A 19,410-nucleotide genomic window follows, 5' to 3' on the forward strand; every position below is an offset into this window, starting at 1 on the left:
CTCGGCACTTACGGTCATTGAGCAGTGAGGGATCTTTTTTCGTGGCAGCACCTACTGCGACACGGGATCTCGGTTTATACGGTCTCATCCGAAGGAACGGTCTCCACGTCCCACAGTGGGATTCGAACCCGCGACGTAAGGATCAACTCCTTACTTCGCGACTCTAGAGCAGACGCTCTAATCACTGCGCCACGCGGGCGACCTGTCCCTTTGTAGTTCTCAACATTTGTCCAGAGAGTGTCACTTTGCAATTAAGGAAATAATTCGGTATTTCGTAGTCCAACAATAAATAAAGATTCAGAACTAATTTCAATGAAAAAATTGACAAAACGTATTTAAGTTCAAAATAAAAGTTCAAAAGAAAATTTGTAAAAAGGGTCAATTCTGCACGATGATACAATCATTAATACCATCCACATACGCCCTTACAATTTCCCTCTCTTCGCTTTAAATATTGTCTTCGCTTTTGTTACCATAGTTGACATCAGGGATGGGGTCAATTACTTTAAAAAGTAATCAATTAAATTACAATTACTTTGACTTTTTCTTCAATTAAATTACAATTAAATTACAGGCATTCTAAGACATTAATTAATTAAATTACAATTACTTTGCAAATGTAATTAATTAAATTACAAATTACATTTTTAATTTTTTTGAAAATTTTTATAATCCTTGTCAATGAATATACAAAACATCATTTATTTGTATATAAGCTAAGCCTCTGCACAAACAGTACAAGAAATAATATGCTATAGGCATTGTGTATCATTCTGGTTTAATTTATAACATTTATTTACAAAACAATAAGAATCTCTTAAAGAACTATCCGATATCAGTTTGATGCAGTTTCCACCACACAAAACCTACATGTACACAAATTGCATGGCTTATAATATTTGATTAAAAGTGAGTATTTTAATAGAGTGAAATGAGTCGCAATTGTAACCCCTCAAATTAAGTATTTCCTTTGAAGGTAACCTGAACATCCTAAATTGCTATTTATGTTGAACAATTTTACTTCATAAATCAGAATTGAACAGATAGAAAATTCATTCATAAAAATCTGTTTCTATGTTAAAATAATTATCAAATTGAAAGTTTTTCTTTTCTTAAGTTAGCGGAGCATTTTAAATTGAAATAATTATCTCCAATGGCTTTGTCTTCTAAATCATGGAATGAATATCTCTTTAGAGGAGTTGATTTGTTTTGATTGCAATTTAAAGCTGTGATCTGGAGGGCAATTATCTCTTCCCAACAAGAGAGAACTTAACTAATGACACACACCTTCTTTTTCTTTATTATTGATCAAACAACAAAGATTGAAATATAATAAATGTATGTTTCATAGCTGAATAGACCTACATGTAAGAAGGGTGGTTCAAAATTCATATTTATAAACATAGATAAAAAAAAATCAAAATTTACATAATGATTAGAAAGAAACTAGTTTATTATTATCAAACCAATCATTTAATTATTTTTTTGTAAGCATGAACCTAAGATTGTGTATAATTGAAGGATTGAGGATATGTTTAACAATAAAATAAAAACCAGTAAAATGGGGAGGTAGTGGTGACAATATATCATGAATATATTGATCATGAATGTGTATTATATAAAGTAATTGAATGTAATTGAGAAAGTAATTGAAATTACATGGTATTTTTTCAGTGTAATTAATTAAATTACAATTACAAGTAATTGGAAAAATGTTCAATTACAAATTACTTCCAATTACTTCAAAAAATGTAATTAATTACAGTCAATTACAATTACTTTTTTCAATTACCCCATCCCTGGTTGACATGGTTGTCGATCTCGTTCAATCCCCGCTCTTTACCTGTTATGTTCTCGTGCTGCTCTCGCTCATATGAGGGCTACGAGTACGAGTTACATTATCATCTACTTTGTACTAAAAATGTGACTTTAACATCCACAAAAATGTCGACTGAGTCTAATTTTGCATCTCAAAAAATGATTTATTATCTGGGATATGCAGTTTTATAAAGTCAGCCTCTGAAAACATTCAGACATATAGACGTGGTGTTTCGAATTCTCAATGACGCACACCAACGGAAAAATAAAATCGTTACTGTGATAATTTACTTATTCGATTATCCGGACGTCATATTATGATTTTATAACAGAAAATTGAATCTGATTTTACCATATGATCCTCGTTAATCATGTTAATTATGATGTACGCAGAATGTATACTTAGAAACAGTTGGGTTATTATATTTTTCAGGAAAGTGTACTGTAGAGTTTTGTTGAATTTGATTGATCATAATACAATGTGTTTTAGGTGGTCCCTACGTACATATAACTGCTATCTATCAAATTTAGTTAACTATTCTTGTTTTTGATTGTAAATTACAAGAAACTTTCATTTTGCAATACTATGATATGCTCAGGTACTTCATATAAGATTTGATGGCTTATATTTTATCTATTACTTAATTATTGAAATGACATATCTTACTATTGGTTCTGAGGAAATTCGAACTGAAATGTCAATCGTGCTTTTCATTTCATGATTACTATTAAGTATTGTAATTAATAAACTTACTGATTCATTTCATGATTTTAATGCATATTTTTGTATTGTTGAGGTAGATGCAATGTTTTCATTCTATTCTATTGTAAACTTTCAGGATACACTTGTCTGTTACTTTTTTTTTCAGTAGTTAATGGTTGACCCCTATAGCTACTTCCAGGTCAATCTTGCTGGTTTTAGATTATTCATACCCTATGAATTTCATGACGTTGACTTTGTAAGTAGATAAAACCAATATTTTTATGTTGATGCATTAGATATTGAATAAACATTAGTGTCTAAATTGTATGATTTTAATTGTTCGTGTGTTTTAACAATGGAACTATGTGGCTCGAGACTTTTTACGTTTACTGTAAACGAAATCTGTTTTAGTTGACGAATTTTTTAGAGTGAGTTGGTTAAACGGATTTTAAAGGGGTATAAATAGGATGAATCCATTAATTTACAGTTAGTCTGCAACATTAGGTTTTTGGAAAACGATCGGGGTTAACCTAAGATTCAGAGATGTAAGTTTATTTATTTATTTGGAATTTACTTGGATAAAGCTGATTGAAATTGATAATAAATTTTAAGGGGTTAAGATTTGATCACATATTTCCGTTACGAGGGTTGTCCCAGAAAAACGCGAACTTTCTGAATATTTCAAAAACTATTCGACCAAAATAAATAATTTTTTGCACCTTGTTGGGAAATGAAATTTTTACTGTTTTGACAAAATATTATGAAGTTTTAATGTCATATTCTTGTAAAAATAGCTTTTAAAGCGTGTCAAATACCGGTGCTCGGCGCACGGCAATTTTTCGAGTTTTAGAAATACAGACCCTAAAACGTGCTACTACACCTCAGAAACGAACCGTACCGTTCCGTGCAAGAAGCGTACCGTTCCGTGCAAGAAGCGTACCGTACCGTGCACAAAGCGAACCGTACCGTACACAAAACGAACCGTACCGTGCAAGAAGCGTACCGTACCGTGCACAAAGCGAACCGTACCGTACACAAAGCGTACCGTTCCGTGCAGGAAGCGTACCGTACCGTGCACAAAGCGAACCGTACCGTTCATGAATAATTTTTAAAATAATTATGCAAGCCACGCCCCGAAAGCATTCCGAATCTTGCAATGACCAATTACAGTAAGTAATTTTCTTTTATTTCTTTCAACGCAGCGCCCGTTAAAGAAGGACGGAAAATAACCCTAGAGATTCAAATTATTATTATTAAGTACCATGCATCTGGACTTACATCTGTTAATATATGGAAACTACTCAAAACTAGTTAATGACTTCAAAACAACTCGACAGAGTGTGAGTCGGTTCGTTATTCGCTATGCATGATCGGGTTGTGCTTGACTAACATTTTTTTCATATTAAATGCAGCATCGTAATATTTTCGTGTACAATTTATAATAAATAAAAGTGAATTGTATACTTAATCGTTTATTTCTATAGCTTTTATCTACCCTATTCTTGTCTCTATTCAAACATTCTCGGAAACCAAGACACATTGAAAAATGTATTAGGATTCTGTGCTATTTTCTGAAATCAAGCCCTTAAAATCATTTTTTTTTATTCATGTAAGCAATACTTTTAGGGAGAAATGCAACAACAACCAAAAAAAAAAAAAAAAAAATTCAAAAAAAAAAAAAAAAAAAAAAAAAAAAAAAAAAAAAAATTACGAACTAAATTGTCATTTTGAAAGCGGACATGTTAAAATGTGAAGGCCTCTCAATCACTAGAAATAAATAAATAAAAGCGATATATATATATAAATAATATGTGTTGGTTTACACTCATCTGACCAACCCAAGATGTTATCGCCAATATAACATACTGTCAAAAAGTTCGATCGCCTCATTTTCGCATGGAATTTTCAGTTTAATACACGTAATAAAAAAAAAAAAAACAATCGGGATAAATGTCAGAATAATATTTATTTAAAGCATTTTCCCATTTCATTTGCTTTATTAACTGAAACCTGTAGATAAAATATGTTACCTGAAATTTACACGTAAAGCCCAGTTTAACCTTTAAAAAAATGCTTAGTCCGTGCATGCGTGTTCATCCAAGTTTTTTTTTTTTTTTTTTTTTTTTTTTTTTTTTTTTTTTTTTAAGAAACACTACATTTCTTGCCATGGTCTCGTTATCTAGACTGACGTCTTTCTATACTTTCGTTATTTACTCAAAAACATTTGAATATTTCGATCGAGTATTGTCATCACACGTGCACAGGTAAAAACTTAAGCTGTGTATATTGAACCGTATCTAATCCCGTTAGTCCAGATATGCCTACATTCACACGTATATCTACAGTTTGCTGTGAGTCTTAAACAGTAAGTCTACAACAATGAACCAGTTTTAATAAGCAGATAAACAGAATTCTATGTGCAGTCAGCTTTTCTTCTAGATCTTATAAAAAAAAAGTTGAGTTTGACAGGGAAACAAAAAAAGGGGGGGGGGGGGTAGCGCCCGGCATGGGCAAATTATTCATTTTCAAAGTTTTTGAGGACATGCATGGCTGCATATTATTTATTTTCTACGTAATTGAAACCGGACTATTTATTTCTCACATTCTGACATATTATTTATTTCTGAAATTTGTCTTGAAGTCAATATATATTATATACATTTATACATTGTAGATGGAATTGTAGCTGTCTGAACCGTTTTCGTGATTGTAACCCTTTCGAAATGCGATTTAACATTGATGGAAAATTTATGTAGAAAGGAAAACAATTACGGGCACAAAAAAATAAAAGTAATATTTTGCACTAATTGTGTGCACTTCTACCGATTACTTTTCAATTTATTTTTACTAGTGAGCCAAAACACCTAAGAAATCTATGTAAAAAGTAAATTATAATTCCTCGCAAATAAAAATGAAAATATAGTAATAACATTTTTTATTATTATTTGTCTGATCATTCGGTCAAGAGAAAAAAATGTTTTTTTGTTTGTTTTTTTAATTCTATTTTTGTTTTATGTTTTTAATGAAGCAACAGTAACAAGAACGTAAAAAGGATGGTAGACGAAATGAAAGCATGAGGGATTTATAAAATCAAACTCATTTGTTTAAAAGTGTGATAAGTGAATATTTAAAATAATAATTGTATTCAGTTAGGAAATTAAAAAAAAACATAATTATGTACGTTAATTCTTTAAAAAAAAAAAAATACAGAAAGGCCTATATGGCGACGCAACCAAAATATTTTTTTTTTCATCCTTGTTCTCCTTGTCATACAGTGTTTGTTGATATGTTCGATTTATTTCCAAGTTATTGAACCATAAGGCGATAGTGCACAAAATAAGATAATAAACAGACAACTAAAATTATTTTATTTTAAAAACTGAAAGTAGTTCAAAGAGAGAGTAAATTAAAAAACAGATACAGTTAATAAGACGACTAGTTACACGTAATAACGAAAATATAGCTGTAAAAAGGAAATATTTATAACAGCTTTAACTTAAAAACAACTTATTAAAAAATGCTTGCGACACCGTCCTTACATTTATATAAAATAAAGATATTATAATAAAGAAATAAACGATTTAATGAAGTAGCCAATCATAAACTAAAGGGTACAGGCTCCGCCCACTTAATTTACATACCGTTTACCAAAGCGTACCATTCACAAAACGAACCGTTCCGTGCAAGAAGCGTACCGTACCGTGCACAAAGCGAACCGTACCGTACACAAAGCGTACCGTTCCGTGCAAGAAGCGTACCGTACCGTGCACAAAGCGAACCGTACCGTTCACAAAGCGTACCGTTCCGTGCAAGAAGCGAACCGTACCGTACACAAAACGAAACGAACCGTACCGTGCAAGTGGTGTAGTAGCACGTTTTAGGGTCTGTAGCATTGTCAGAGAAGTTTTCTTTATTACCAGGCTATACGGAAATACAATGTAAAAAAAAAAATTACCACCATTAAATTTCTATGATCTGAAATACTCATGTGTAAAAATTCATTAATTTAGCGTCACAAATGACAAAAATATGACGTTAGATGCAAAAACACCTTTACTTAGATATTTTCAAAAATAGTGAACCAAATTATCAAGCAGTACTGTTGAGCGGAATATGTCTCCTGTCCACACGTGAAAAAGATATGTGAACGATGGAACGACACAAACATATATCTCGGACACAGATTTATACCTAGTTCAAGAGGTACGAGGATGGCTTGACTGGTATTCGATAGAAAAAGCATTTGGTAGACCAACAAACTGAAAAGTCAGAAGCTGGACGTCATACGTGGCGACGGTCGTATAACAGAGAGCAGTTAGGTTCACTTATGACCTCGGTTGGGAAATTGTTAAAGTTTATTAAAAGAATGAATTCCGCGATCTTTTGGAAATGCAAATTAATAGCTGAGATGGATAACTTGATAACTAAAAGAAAATTAAATAGTGTCGAATTTATGCTTCAAACGAATTTTATCAGATCTAGACGCACGATTCCATGATAAATTCAAAAACGCCACGAGTTACGTTTTGACGTCGTCAGTGTTGCGCCGACAGCTATTTTGTAAGATTCGTTTACCTGAGAAAAAATGTTATTTATAGAGATATTTTATTGAAATGTTTATGCATTATTCAAAAAATGTTGATTATGGTGTATGCCAATTTTTAACTTTATAGTGTTAGTGAAACAAAAGATATTGAAAAAGTTCGCGTTTTTCTGGGACAAGCCTCGTATTTGGAAATCTGATGAATTGTTCTTGTTAAATAGTGCAAGTAATTTAATTTAAAGCTACATATTCTAAATGATCTCTGAATCAGCCTTTACAAAAGTAGTTTTTGTGAATTTCCTTGAGTTCTGATTTTATATTTAGAGAATTTCAGAGAGAATTAATTAATTAATGTTATCTTGAGGAGGTTCATAGTTAATTATCTTGTGACAAAAGGGGGCTAATGTATTCAATAAATTGTGGAACTTGAAAAAGACTTATTTTGTGTGCATTTGATGTGACCAGGGGTCATAATGTAAATCATATACGGTACCAATTTTGATGCACCAAATGTGCATTTCGAAAAGCTTTCGGTCCCCCTTCAGCGGTTGCTCGGATTGTTGGAGGAAGCAGTAGGTAGCGTTTGACGAGAGATTTATACTATTTGCAAGTGTGATGTGCCCTTTTGGTTGCACTGTCCGTAAGTTGAGACTTCGGAAGTCTTACCGCAGAATGAATACGGTTGCAGGGAATTTAGTTCACGGATTTTCAGACGAAAATACAAGTTGATGTGACAGACGTAGAAAAAAATCCAAATGGCGGCGATGTGTACCCTGTGAATTATTAGGTATGGGGTAAATATTTTTGTATTTAAAGAAATATAAGTAATGTCAGGTGCCCGTAGGGTGCATATGTCCAAAGGTTTTTCTGTGCATTCTTTCACTGCAGTTTTATGTTTATATTTTTAAACAGAGGGGGTGAATTTAAGTACGGAGTTTTGCATGTCCATAGTTAATATAGATAAATCCAATTATGTCTGAAAATTCTTGGGGGGTTAAGTCTATTTTTAGTTTTTTAAACCTCATACTGTCATATCAAACATGATTTAACCAAGTTATTGTGGGGTTAACCCCACAATACAAAAGTACCCCCAAAATGCTGGAAAATACGCAAGTTTTACCTCACAGTGTAACTCTCGTAAGAAGAGATAGACAGACAGATAGACAGAGGGACGGACGGGGCAAAAACTAAATACCCCCGAATCTTCGATACGGGGGCATAAAACAACAATCAAAAATTGACCTACAGTTGTATGTTGTACGGGGTTAAATCAATTTTACAACTCACCCCTCATCGTAAAGAATTTTACAAAACATTTGAAATAGCACATGTATTTGTGTTAACTTTATTTACGTATTAGTATTTAGACAGAGTGAATATTTCATCTGAGCATTTGGGCTGTAGTGATTGATATTTCATATATTTACCCCGTCACTGGGAGCAAGGCAAAGCCATATTTTCAGCATATGCAACTTCGGAATCTTTATGATTTACATCGTATATTTTTTTTTTATCACTGGCTATATCTTAAATATGTCATTGTAAACAGGGGAGTCCATGTCCAATTTTATGCTACATTCTTTTTAAGTTTATTAAGCCAGCATTTTGATATTTTGGATACCATACTCTTCCATGATAAAGATAATAAACAAATCAAGATAAACGTTGGATGAAACGATCCAATGCCCTGATAAATCCTTCTTAGCTCACCTGAGCTGTAAGCTTAAGTTAGCTTTTCTAATCGAAAAGGGTCAGACGTCTATATGTCTGTCTGCTTGCATTGTGTCTTGTGTTTTGAGTTCTGTATAAACTTTTCATATTTTTGACATCTTTTCTGGAACCACTTAAATTTCAACCGAACTTGCCACAAAACTTCCGTAGATGAAGGGAATTCAAATTTGTTCAAATAAAGAATAAAACCCTCTTTCAATGCAAGAACAATGATTGTTCTTGAAAATTTGGATTCATCATTCAACAAATTTTCTCTTTTTCTTTTTGAAAAATCACAAGGTCAGGACAGATGTAATTTATATGAAAGCTTTTGAAATAGTATAGGTTGACATTTGTTCAAATCACGATCTCTGGAATAGGGTAACGTTTTTTCAACTACTTCTTCTTGGGCATGATTAATTATTTTAATATACAAGCATGCTCAGGTAGTGCAGATTTAAGTTTGTTCAAATTTTCGCCCAAGCGGGTATTGGGGACACAGTAAGGGGTAAATTTTGTATAAGAATATATAGGTATTGGAGAACAAACTCTTTAATAATTGTTAAGATTTGCAGGGCCAAGGTGAATCAGGTGAGCGTAGTGGCCCATGGGCTTCTTGTTAAACTTGTCAGCTTTAAAAAAAAAACAAAACAAAAGATTTGAATAGGACTGGCAATGAAAAAAAAAATTATCCACTGAAGGCACCTTGTTTAACTCAACTAAATAAGAAAAAAATGATTGGGGTCAATAAAAAATCTTCCCGGGCACCACTAGTGCAAAAAGTGAGGATTTAACTTAGTGATCAAATTTTGCATAATTCATAAATTCAGAGAGAGAAAAAATCTTCTCTAGAACAGCAAGACCAAGTTAGTCATATCTGATATCATAGTTCGATTATGCCATGCCTCCTTGATGCTATGGTGAAGCAAAAAAATGGGATCAAAATTTTTCATGTGAATAAAGAGGGAAAAGTCTTTTTGAAATATTTTAAAGAACAACAAGCGAAAGATAGCTCTGGTGAGCGTTGTTTTTTTAATACTACCAAGGGTCTTTTGGCAACTACTCTTTCTAAATACACAAAATCCATGATTTAAAAATTCTTATTCTTTACATATTCTATCAGAACAGGAAAGGATTTAATTACATTATACCTCCTCATTAATAACCATCTATCTTAAGTTTGTACACAGTGCATTTTTAAAAGATGTACATTGGAGTAACACATGATAAGCGAGTGTTTTTAAATGGCCTTCACTGCTATATCTGGACTCTGAACTTTGTTTACAAATTTGATGGAACGACTTAAAATATGTAAGTACGAATTTTTCTCTTCATTCGTAAGGAAAATGATAACAGATATTATTGTTTATTGATACTAAACTATGAGACTGTTATAGCTATTCATGTTTATTTTACCAGTTTACATGAAAATATATTAATAAAACAGGTTTCGTTAAACTTTTATATTTCCTTATATGCAGTGGACCAGGATGTTCAGTTCAATAAACACGACGTGTCCCTATACTAATTGGGTCCCAACTGCCAAGGAGTTATGCGCTGACCCCAATAGATATCACTGTTTAAACGATGAATTTGGTAAATCTGGATGGATATGCGCGGATCCAATATGGGTGGAAGCCGGTAGTTTTTGTATTATGTAAAAAAATCTATCAATAGTTTAATTGAACTTAAAGATATGAATGTGGGAAGAGAATTTGACAAGTTCATTGTAAATGTGTATTATTTTTTCTTATATTTATACTTTAAACTGGTTGCATAACATTGCAATGTGGTTCCTGCGTTATTTATTTCTTACCTTACAATGTATGTAAACAAAAATAGGTCATCAATTATGAGCATTCCTGTCCATGAGTTGATGTGTAAAATACAACCACTTATTACCATTTTAATAAAGATGAATATGTTTGTACTTGGTTGTTTGTGTAATACATTTATTTCAAGTATATTTTTTTCATTTCAACATAGGCCGATGCCCAGAATTTAATTCTGTCGCGAAAAAATTGGATACAGTTCCATGTCAGGGGGAAAATTGTCCAGATAAAGTTTTTCAGTCTTCATTTGTTCATCTATGTGAGTATTATTATACAATTGACCTTTGCATTATATCAAACGCTTAAGATTAATATACTATCAATTAGCTAATATGCATTAAGATTGCTTCAGTTAAATTTTGTAGCGTTACATTGTATCGGATATAAAATTTTATAAAGCACAATAAAACTTACTGGTTAAGGCCTTCATATGTGTTACTCCAGCATTAATGCTGATATACATAAAATGCTAGCTTGCTTGGTTAAATGCATGGTTATGCAAGCTTAATTGATGTTACTTTGCTAGATATGCTGTTTTCATTAGATCAATGTTATCATAAATTGCGTTGATGCTGTAATCATAGTGATGATATAGAAAATAAAAGTTTTAAATTTCAACATTGTTAATTTAAGAAAATGATTTTTTAATGTCTACGAAGGATTTTGTAATCATTTAAAATGCAGTTTAGTGTTAATTTACTCAATCAATATAAATATATAATACTTTATATTATATCAATAAAAAAAATAACCATATGTATGTCTGAAAAAATAATGCATAAAAAACAACATTGATCGAAATTGCAGTACGCATATTTGAATGCTATAGTTCTGCTGATTGTAACGATGTTAATAACTCAAAGGCTTTCTTGAATGGCGGAATATTTGCTAGCTGATACGTGCTAATGCTTGTGTAAACGATTTTATGTAGAGATTTTTTTCAAGTTTTTAAGAAGCTTAGAGTAGAAACACCCAGTTTATAAGACTTTTTATACTTGATCATGTGATTCACTTTGAGCTAATCAGATAGCTGGTAACAAAAGAGAAAAAATTAAAATATATTATTATTATTATTATTAATATTATTATTATGTCAATTTTATTTATGTAATAAAAAATGCTCTTTATACTCTATATTATATTTTTCAGACTTGGATTGTAGGAGACATGGTGATGAGATGTAAGTGCTATGTATCAAAATTACATATATTGTCCATCAAAATTATTGCTTGGCTTCTTTCTTTCGTTTTATTCATTTTTTGCACAAAAGTTGAAATTAAATACTAAAGAAACTAAACGAATAATATTTCAATTCCATGACTGAGAAAATTAAAAAAAAAAAAAATAATAATAGACACACATATATATTGGATCAGGACAACGTCTTTTACTTCTATGGACCTTACAACGGAAGCTGGTGCTCTGAGTAGTCATGCATCTTTTGGCATAACAGTCGGTGTCATCGCTGTGGTGGCTGTGAGCATCATCGCTGTTGCTGTCCTATGTTTTCTTTTGAGAAGTGAGTGTTAACTTTCATTGAAAAGGTTGGTCATGCAATGAAATATTCTGAGATTCATGGTAACTACTGAGGTATTTTGACATTTTCATTTGTTGTATATCGACATACATATCTCGCATGTTGACATGATGAACTTGCAAGTTAACATAATTATCTTGCATGTCGATATTAATAAGATGATGTCTACATAATTATCTTCCATGTTGACATAAATAAATCGCATGTCTACATAATTATCTCGTATGTTAACATAAATAAGTCGCATTTCAAAATGATTTGGTTGCATTTTGCTTGTATAATGTCACATAATCGCGTTAGTAAGTAAGTTTACCAACATTAAATTAGATTCTCTAAAGAGATTTGTAACTTGCATGTCAATATAATTATTTTGCATGCTGACATAAATAAGTTGCATGTTAACATAATTATGTTGCATGTTAACATAATTTATCTTGCATGTAAGGGGCAGAAATATGCTACGATATATATATATATATATATATATATATATATATATATATATATATATATATATATATATATATATATATATATATATATATATATATCATTAAGGTAGAAAGTAAGACAATTATAGTAGACCGTGAAGTCGTATCAAAAGTATCATAATTTGCGCTATCAATCTTACTCTGTTCTAAAATCTGTTTTAATATACATGTAGTAAAAACAATGTCAAATTTATCCAGAGAGACGACGAAACAAAAACGACAGTGACCCAGAAGCAGGTATAGCAATGTTGGCAACACCTGAACCAAATGATGAAAGGTCATTTTCTCGTGCACAAAGAGCTCTTCGTACGGAAAGATTTGTCGTCATAACGGGAATACAGGGAGCCGGGAAAACATTTCTCGCTAAAAGACTTTGCAACGAATGGTTACAAGAGGAAAAGTGTGTTTGGATAACTGATCCGAATTCTCTCCCAGTCGTAACAGATTTTGATAGTGTACTTATTCTTGATGATTTATTCCATGAACTGCAGTCAGAAGATGAACTGAAAGAAATAAAAGCAAATATTGAATCTTTGTATGAAAATGCCGTAGTGAAAGATAAAGGCAAAATAATACTCACAGTTACAAGTTTAATTCTTCAAAGACACGAATCTATTTTTGAAGGGAGGAAATATAAAAATATAATTAATCTCGATGAACTTTCTAAAGTGGATCGAGAAGAAATACTACAATTTCATATGAGTATGAATAACATTGCAGAAAGGAACTCAAAAAATCAGAACTCATCCATCGTAATAAGAGATCAGGATTTTAAAAGGATGGTTGAATTCAACATTCATGGTAGCTTTGAATCCCTTGTGGAAAAGGGAATAGGATATTCAGCAGTAATAGCTTTGTGTTGTAAATTTTATGATAAAAAAGAATTGCGTGACCAATGTGGAAGATTTGTGAAAACTCCTATGTCGTGGTTGCGACAATATCTGAGAGATATGCTAAATAAAAGGAACATTGATAGGAAAATGGAAGCCATTGCTCTCTCTGTACTTGCACTCCATGGTGGAAAGCTCACGTTAAGAGATTTGAATTCGGCAATGGTGGATAAGTTAATGGGACTTGAAAATGTTAATCCAAATTGGAAAGAGTGTTTAAAACAAGCCTTTACTAATCTGAAAAGTAAATTTGTCGATGAAAATGAAAGTGTATATTCATTTCAAGTTCCAGTTGTCATGAAAGTTTTATTCATAGTTATTTGTGAGAGGCACATTGAACTTCTACAGTTCTCTGACAAATATTTATATCAACGTCGAGTTTGTACATCCTCTTCGTTTCCAAGTGATTTTAAAGGAGACTATAAAAAATCATTTCTGAAACATAAACCTATGTCTTAGTAATTGCCTGCTAATGTTGATTGGAAATGTAGAAAGAATCACAATGTTGATTTATTTGGTGATTGTTTTATAAAGATAATGTTAATAGTGAAAGTATAGCCTATCATTCTCATGACAGTTATATAATCGTTGCTTTTCTTCTCCGTCTTTACACTTTCTTATCACAGCTTTGCTTTTCTCCTACATTTATTATCGTGACCAATAATTAATCTTGTTAGCTTATCTGAGCCGAAGGCTCAAGTGAGCTTTTCTGATCAAAGTGTCAGGCGTCCGTCTGTCTTCTGTAAACTTTTCACATTTTCGACAACTTCTCAAGAACCACTGGGCCAATTTCAACCAAACTTTCCACAAAGCATTTTAATAAATAATAATAAATCTTCGTCTCAAGAACCACTGGGCAAGAAAAGATGAAACTTATGTGAAAGCGTCTTATATACTTTAGATTCAAGTTTGTTCATACATGTATCATGTACCACAAAGGGGGTCGAAGTTTTACATTGGAATATAGGAAATTTTAAAAATCTTCTTCTCGAGTACAGCAAAGCCATGATTAATCATATTATTATAGATGTATCCTCAGTTAGTGTAGATTCAAGTTTCTTCCAGTTATGACCCCTGTGGTAGGGCAGGGCCACAACAGGGGACCAAAGTTTACCATACTAATACATAGGAAATATCTTTAAAAATCTTCTTCTGCTCAAGAACATCTAAACTATTATTAGTCATATTAATAAGGAAGTAGGTAGTGTAGATTCAAGTTTGTTCAAATCATGACCCCTGGGGGGTTGGGCGCAGACCTAACAGGAGGCCAAATTTTGACATAGGAATATATATAGGAAATATTTTTAAAAAAATTTCTTCTCAAGAACAGCTAACCTATTATTAGTCATATTAATATAGAAGTGTCCTCAGGTAGTGTTAATTCAAGTTTGTTTCAAATCAGGACTCCTGGGGGTAGGGCGGGGCAACAACAGTGGGTCAAAGTTTTCCATTGAAACATATAGGAAATATCTCTTAAAATCTTCTCAAGAACAACTAAGCCGTTATTAGTCATATTTATACAAAAGCAACCTTAGGTATTAAAGAATCTTTTTTTTTTTTAAATTATGACTCCCAGGGATTAGGGGGCACAACAGAAGGTCAAAGTTTTAAATAGGAATTTAATGTTAGAAATCATCTCGAAAAAATCTGCTCAAGAATAGGAAAACCATGATTAGTTTGTATTATTATAAAAGCATCCTCAGGTAGTGAAGATACAAATATGTTCACATTTAGGGTGGGTAGGGTGGGACAACAATGAGCTATCAGAGTTTTACATAGAAATACATAAGAAAAACATTAAAATTCTTCTACTCGAACAGCAAAGCCAAGATTAGTAATATTAATATGGAAACATCCTGAGGTAGTGTAAATTCAAATTTGTCCCTCCCCCCTCCCCCGGTAAACTTTTCAATACGGAGCTGAACTGATTTCCGCTTTTTCCTAGCCAGTGTGCTCAGGTGAGCGATGTGGTCCATGGGCCTTTGTATATTATTATTTATATTTTGTCCTTTTTTTTCAAGCATAACAATTCTGAAATTTATAATATACCCGCACTTTCTAGAGAAAGTTCGGATATATTGTACCGGTCACGGTAGCCTAGTGGTAGGCGCACGAGAAGCCCGGGCTCGATTCTCGTTCGCCGCGCCTAGTCAAACTTAAGACGAAAACATAGGCAGTGGTTGTTCCTTTAACAAGCGCCCGGAACTAGAAGCGAAAGTCATAGGTCTTTCGGATGCGACCTTAAAAACCGAGGTCCCGCGTCACGGTAGGCGTTGGCACGATAAAGTACCTTCCCTGCTCAATGGCCCTTAGTGCCGAGTATAGGTCTTAATTTGATGCCCTTTACCGGCATACGGTGACGTCCCTATATGAGTGAAAAATTCTCGAATGGGACGTTAAACAACATCCAATCAATCAAATAATCAATCGGGTATATTGGTGTTATCTGGTCCGTCCGTCTTTCACTTTTTCTTCTTCCTCAAACTCCTCTCTTATTTTATACAATTACCAATTAATATTTTAAAAATATGATAGGCGATGTTCTCTAGATGAGCAATAAGATTTTGGAATTTTCAATTTTATCCTGGGGGCCAAGAGGGGGTCAAAAAAGATGATTGGTGGTGTCTCGTATATCTGAGATTAGTGATTTTAAAGACTATCAAAAACCATTTCTGAAACAAACATGTATGTCTTTGTAATTGTTTGCTATTGCTGATTGGAAATGTGAGAATAATTAGATTAATTGATTTTTTTGTAATTTAGTTCTACAAAGATGTTTAAAGTGTAATTATACCCTATCTTTCTTAAGAAAATTATAAAGTCGCTGTCCCAGTCCGTCTTCTCTCCGTCAGACTTTCTAATCACAGCTTAGTCTTTCCTTATGAATGTGCAAATACTGGATATCGATTAGAGCTCTACGGATTCCCAAGAAATAAAAGGACACCGTCCATTTATATACATGTATATAGGTTACCTAGATATATTGCTCTGGGAATAAACCTTCTAAAAGATTTTAACCAAATCCCTCTTCTGGAAAATGAACATCAGCAGCACCCATCACGTCAATGCTCTTATGTGTTTTGTTATTACTTTGCAAAACAAATTCAATAGAGGTTGATTTTTTATGACAAAGAGGACCATAGAACTTACATGTACGAAATATTGACCCTAAACAAGACTGCTAACATTCCTGTTTTATCAACACATTTTTCAATAGCTTGCCTCGCCCCAGAAATTTTTCGCAAGCAGAGCATGCTCTTGCGTATCAAATCAACTAGGAAAGCTGACGATAGAAAAATTGAATTCATCACGTTTATCATAGAGTTTTATAGTTAGGTTACCATTAACGTCTTTTTCTAGTAAAATATCCAAACATCAAACAGATATGTCAGACTCTGTGGTACCTTTTATTTCAAGTTCAGATGGATATATCGAATCAACGTAGGAATAAAAATAAACATTAATAATTGATAAATTGTCCATGTATCTAAATATTGAATTGAAGGCCACAGCAAGAGACTTCATTTCATGTAGAAGTTTCTGAATAAATTTTGCTTCATATGAATACAAAAATAGGTCTGCTAAAACCGGGGCGCAATTAGAACCCATGGAAATTCCGACAGATTGTTGGAGAACTTGATCCACAAAAATTACATAGATATCCTCAATCAGAAACTCATCAAGCATCTTTTTAATATCAACTTCAAAGTACTTGTATGTACAATCAGAAAGTTTCTCAAGAAAATAATTTTGCAAATGACCGATGACAAGGTTAGTAAATTAACGAGTTCTGTATTTTAGATTCATATAACATTGTTTTCGTCCCAGTTCGTAAAGACGCTGTAAGAAATGTGATTTAGGAAGAAAAAGGGAAGGTCTCGGCTATTAACTTAAAATGGATCATTTAAAAAAATTGTCAAGAAATTATCAGGATTTTTTTTTGCGGGGGGGGGGAGGGGGGGGAGACTACTACATGAAGAAAGCATCAGTTTATGTTCTTCAAAATTGTTTTTGTTGATGTGTACTTCCACAAAAATACTTTATTTGTGTGTTTGAAGGTTAAACAAATGGGAAAATGAAATTTGACGCCTACACGTAGCCTAACCTAGGTGGTTTTTTTTTGTTTTTTTTTTGTTTTTGTTTTTTTTTTTTTTTTGTTTTTTTTTTTTAATCCAGTAGTTTATAGCTAGTTGATTATTTCGTCTCCGCGTAAACAGCCAAAGAGGGGATAAATTTTGGATCTTCCTGTCTAAATACGACAAGAACGACTTTGTCCAAAATGTGCATAAACATAGCAAATATAGTCATGTATAGAATATTCAAAATAACGAAAATTAAATGACGGGAATTTTAGGGTGTTTACTCCGCGTATTTGTACTCAATTTATGTCTGTCAAGATTTGTTTTATATTGAAATTCAATTTGGAAATTGCATTGAGTTTGATCGAATTATTTGCTGTGATTTAAATTTTACACACATCATGAAAATGTAACACCTTAAAATAAAAAAAAAAAGCTTGCTTAAAAATTCGCAAAATTTCACAGAATCTAAAATCTTAAGTTATACGTTATAATTATTGTCTCCCTCGCCACTTCCAACTCAAGCATGTTACTGAATGCTAAAATGAACACAACATCCTTAGAAAATAAGTAACCTTAACCAATATATCATTAGTTTAGGGCGACTTTTATATCCCATTACAAACTTAGCAGCGAACAAGAAAGCATTTTTTTCTTTGAATGCTACATAACTGTTATATGAAAAGACTTACATTAGAATGAATCCTACAAAGACAAGACTTGCTGAATAACATCTGTTGATTAAAAACAGTTAATGGTGTTCAGAGGCTGCATGTGACCTTTATTTTTTAGATGAGAAATCAGGATTAAAAAATCTAAATCTTACGAGGTTAATTTCAATTTAAAGTGATTACAAACTAAGGTAGAATAACACGTCTGGTGATATTTGGCATATCAATGCCTCTTTATTTTATAGAACCATCTACAACATTACCAGAATGCAGATATATTTCCTTTTTTTGTGACGAATTTTTAGTTATTTTCAAATGAGTTTCAATTTCTTCAATTTTCAATTAACTGCACCGAATTCCATTTCTTTTTCACTTAAAACATTCCCAATTGTCATGTATGAGTTAAAATACAGTGATAAATAATAATTAAATATAATAATAAAATATAATTTTCAGTGTAATGATAAATTTTTATTGTGTCTGAAAAAAGTGAGTTTTTTAACAATCAAGCTCAATTTCATGAAAACTGGTGGTTAAATCTGTTCCAAAATCTATAAATTGAAATATACATGAATATCAGTGATATGCAAATGTCAAATTGAAAGCAAAATTGATAAAGAAAAGTATCAAAAATATCAACAGAAATGTTGGTTCAAAAGATCTTTTTGGAAGAGTTATCTTTCTTTGTATGCAGGGCCCAAATCAGCTGGTACTTTATGGGAAAAATTCATGTATCTTAATTGTTTGTTTAAATATTCATTTCAATATATATTTGCTAGCCGACATCGAATACGTACAACTCTTGCTATACAGATGAATTCAATAATTCGTCTTAAAGTTTATAACTGAATTATATGATGTCAATAAACTTGAATAAGAATGATAATGTCCAATACTAGTATCTTCATGAGGAGAAGGTGTTTTTGGTTTCTGCTTTAAATTGACCATTAAAACTTCTTTTCAGTCATGAAAGAGGTCAAGTTGAAATTGACAAATATGACTGTACAATAAATATAACGAATACACTTTCGCCGATGGTGACAGTATTAAACTTGCACAGTTGCATAAAGAGAATAGATTGGGCATATTGTAAATGTATGAAGAATTGTTCATACATGTACAAACGGTCATGCCGA

At 32.2% G+C, this 19,410-nt stretch overlaps 1 protein-coding gene across 1 annotated transcript; it reads left to right on the forward strand.

Annotated features, from left to right (window-relative positions):
• Window positions 1-10,029: 10,029 nt before the first annotated feature.
• On the forward strand, window positions 10,030-14,076 carry LOC133195720 (uncharacterized). The gene is made up of 6 exons (XM_061331649.1): window positions 10,030-10,085; window positions 10,256-10,415; window positions 10,761-10,865; window positions 11,756-11,786; window positions 11,983-12,125; window positions 12,833-14,076. Exons 2-6 carry the CDS (start codon window positions 10,265-10,267, stop codon window positions 13,981-13,983), a joined length of 1,581 nt encoding a protein of 526 aa, XP_061187633.1. The 5' UTR covers window positions 10,030-10,085; window positions 10,256-10,264; the 3' UTR covers window positions 13,984-14,076.
• Window positions 14,077-19,410: the final 5,334 nt, after the last annotated feature.

Source organism: Saccostrea echinata, unplaced genomic scaffold, assembly GCF_033153115.1.
Source record: "Saccostrea echinata isolate AGI-Se365-2 ecotype Australia unplaced genomic scaffold, CSIRO_AGI_Sech_v1 ptg000029l, whole genome shotgun sequence".
Taxonomy (NCBI): Eukaryota; Metazoa; Mollusca; class Bivalvia; order Ostreida; family Ostreidae; genus Saccostrea; species Saccostrea echinata.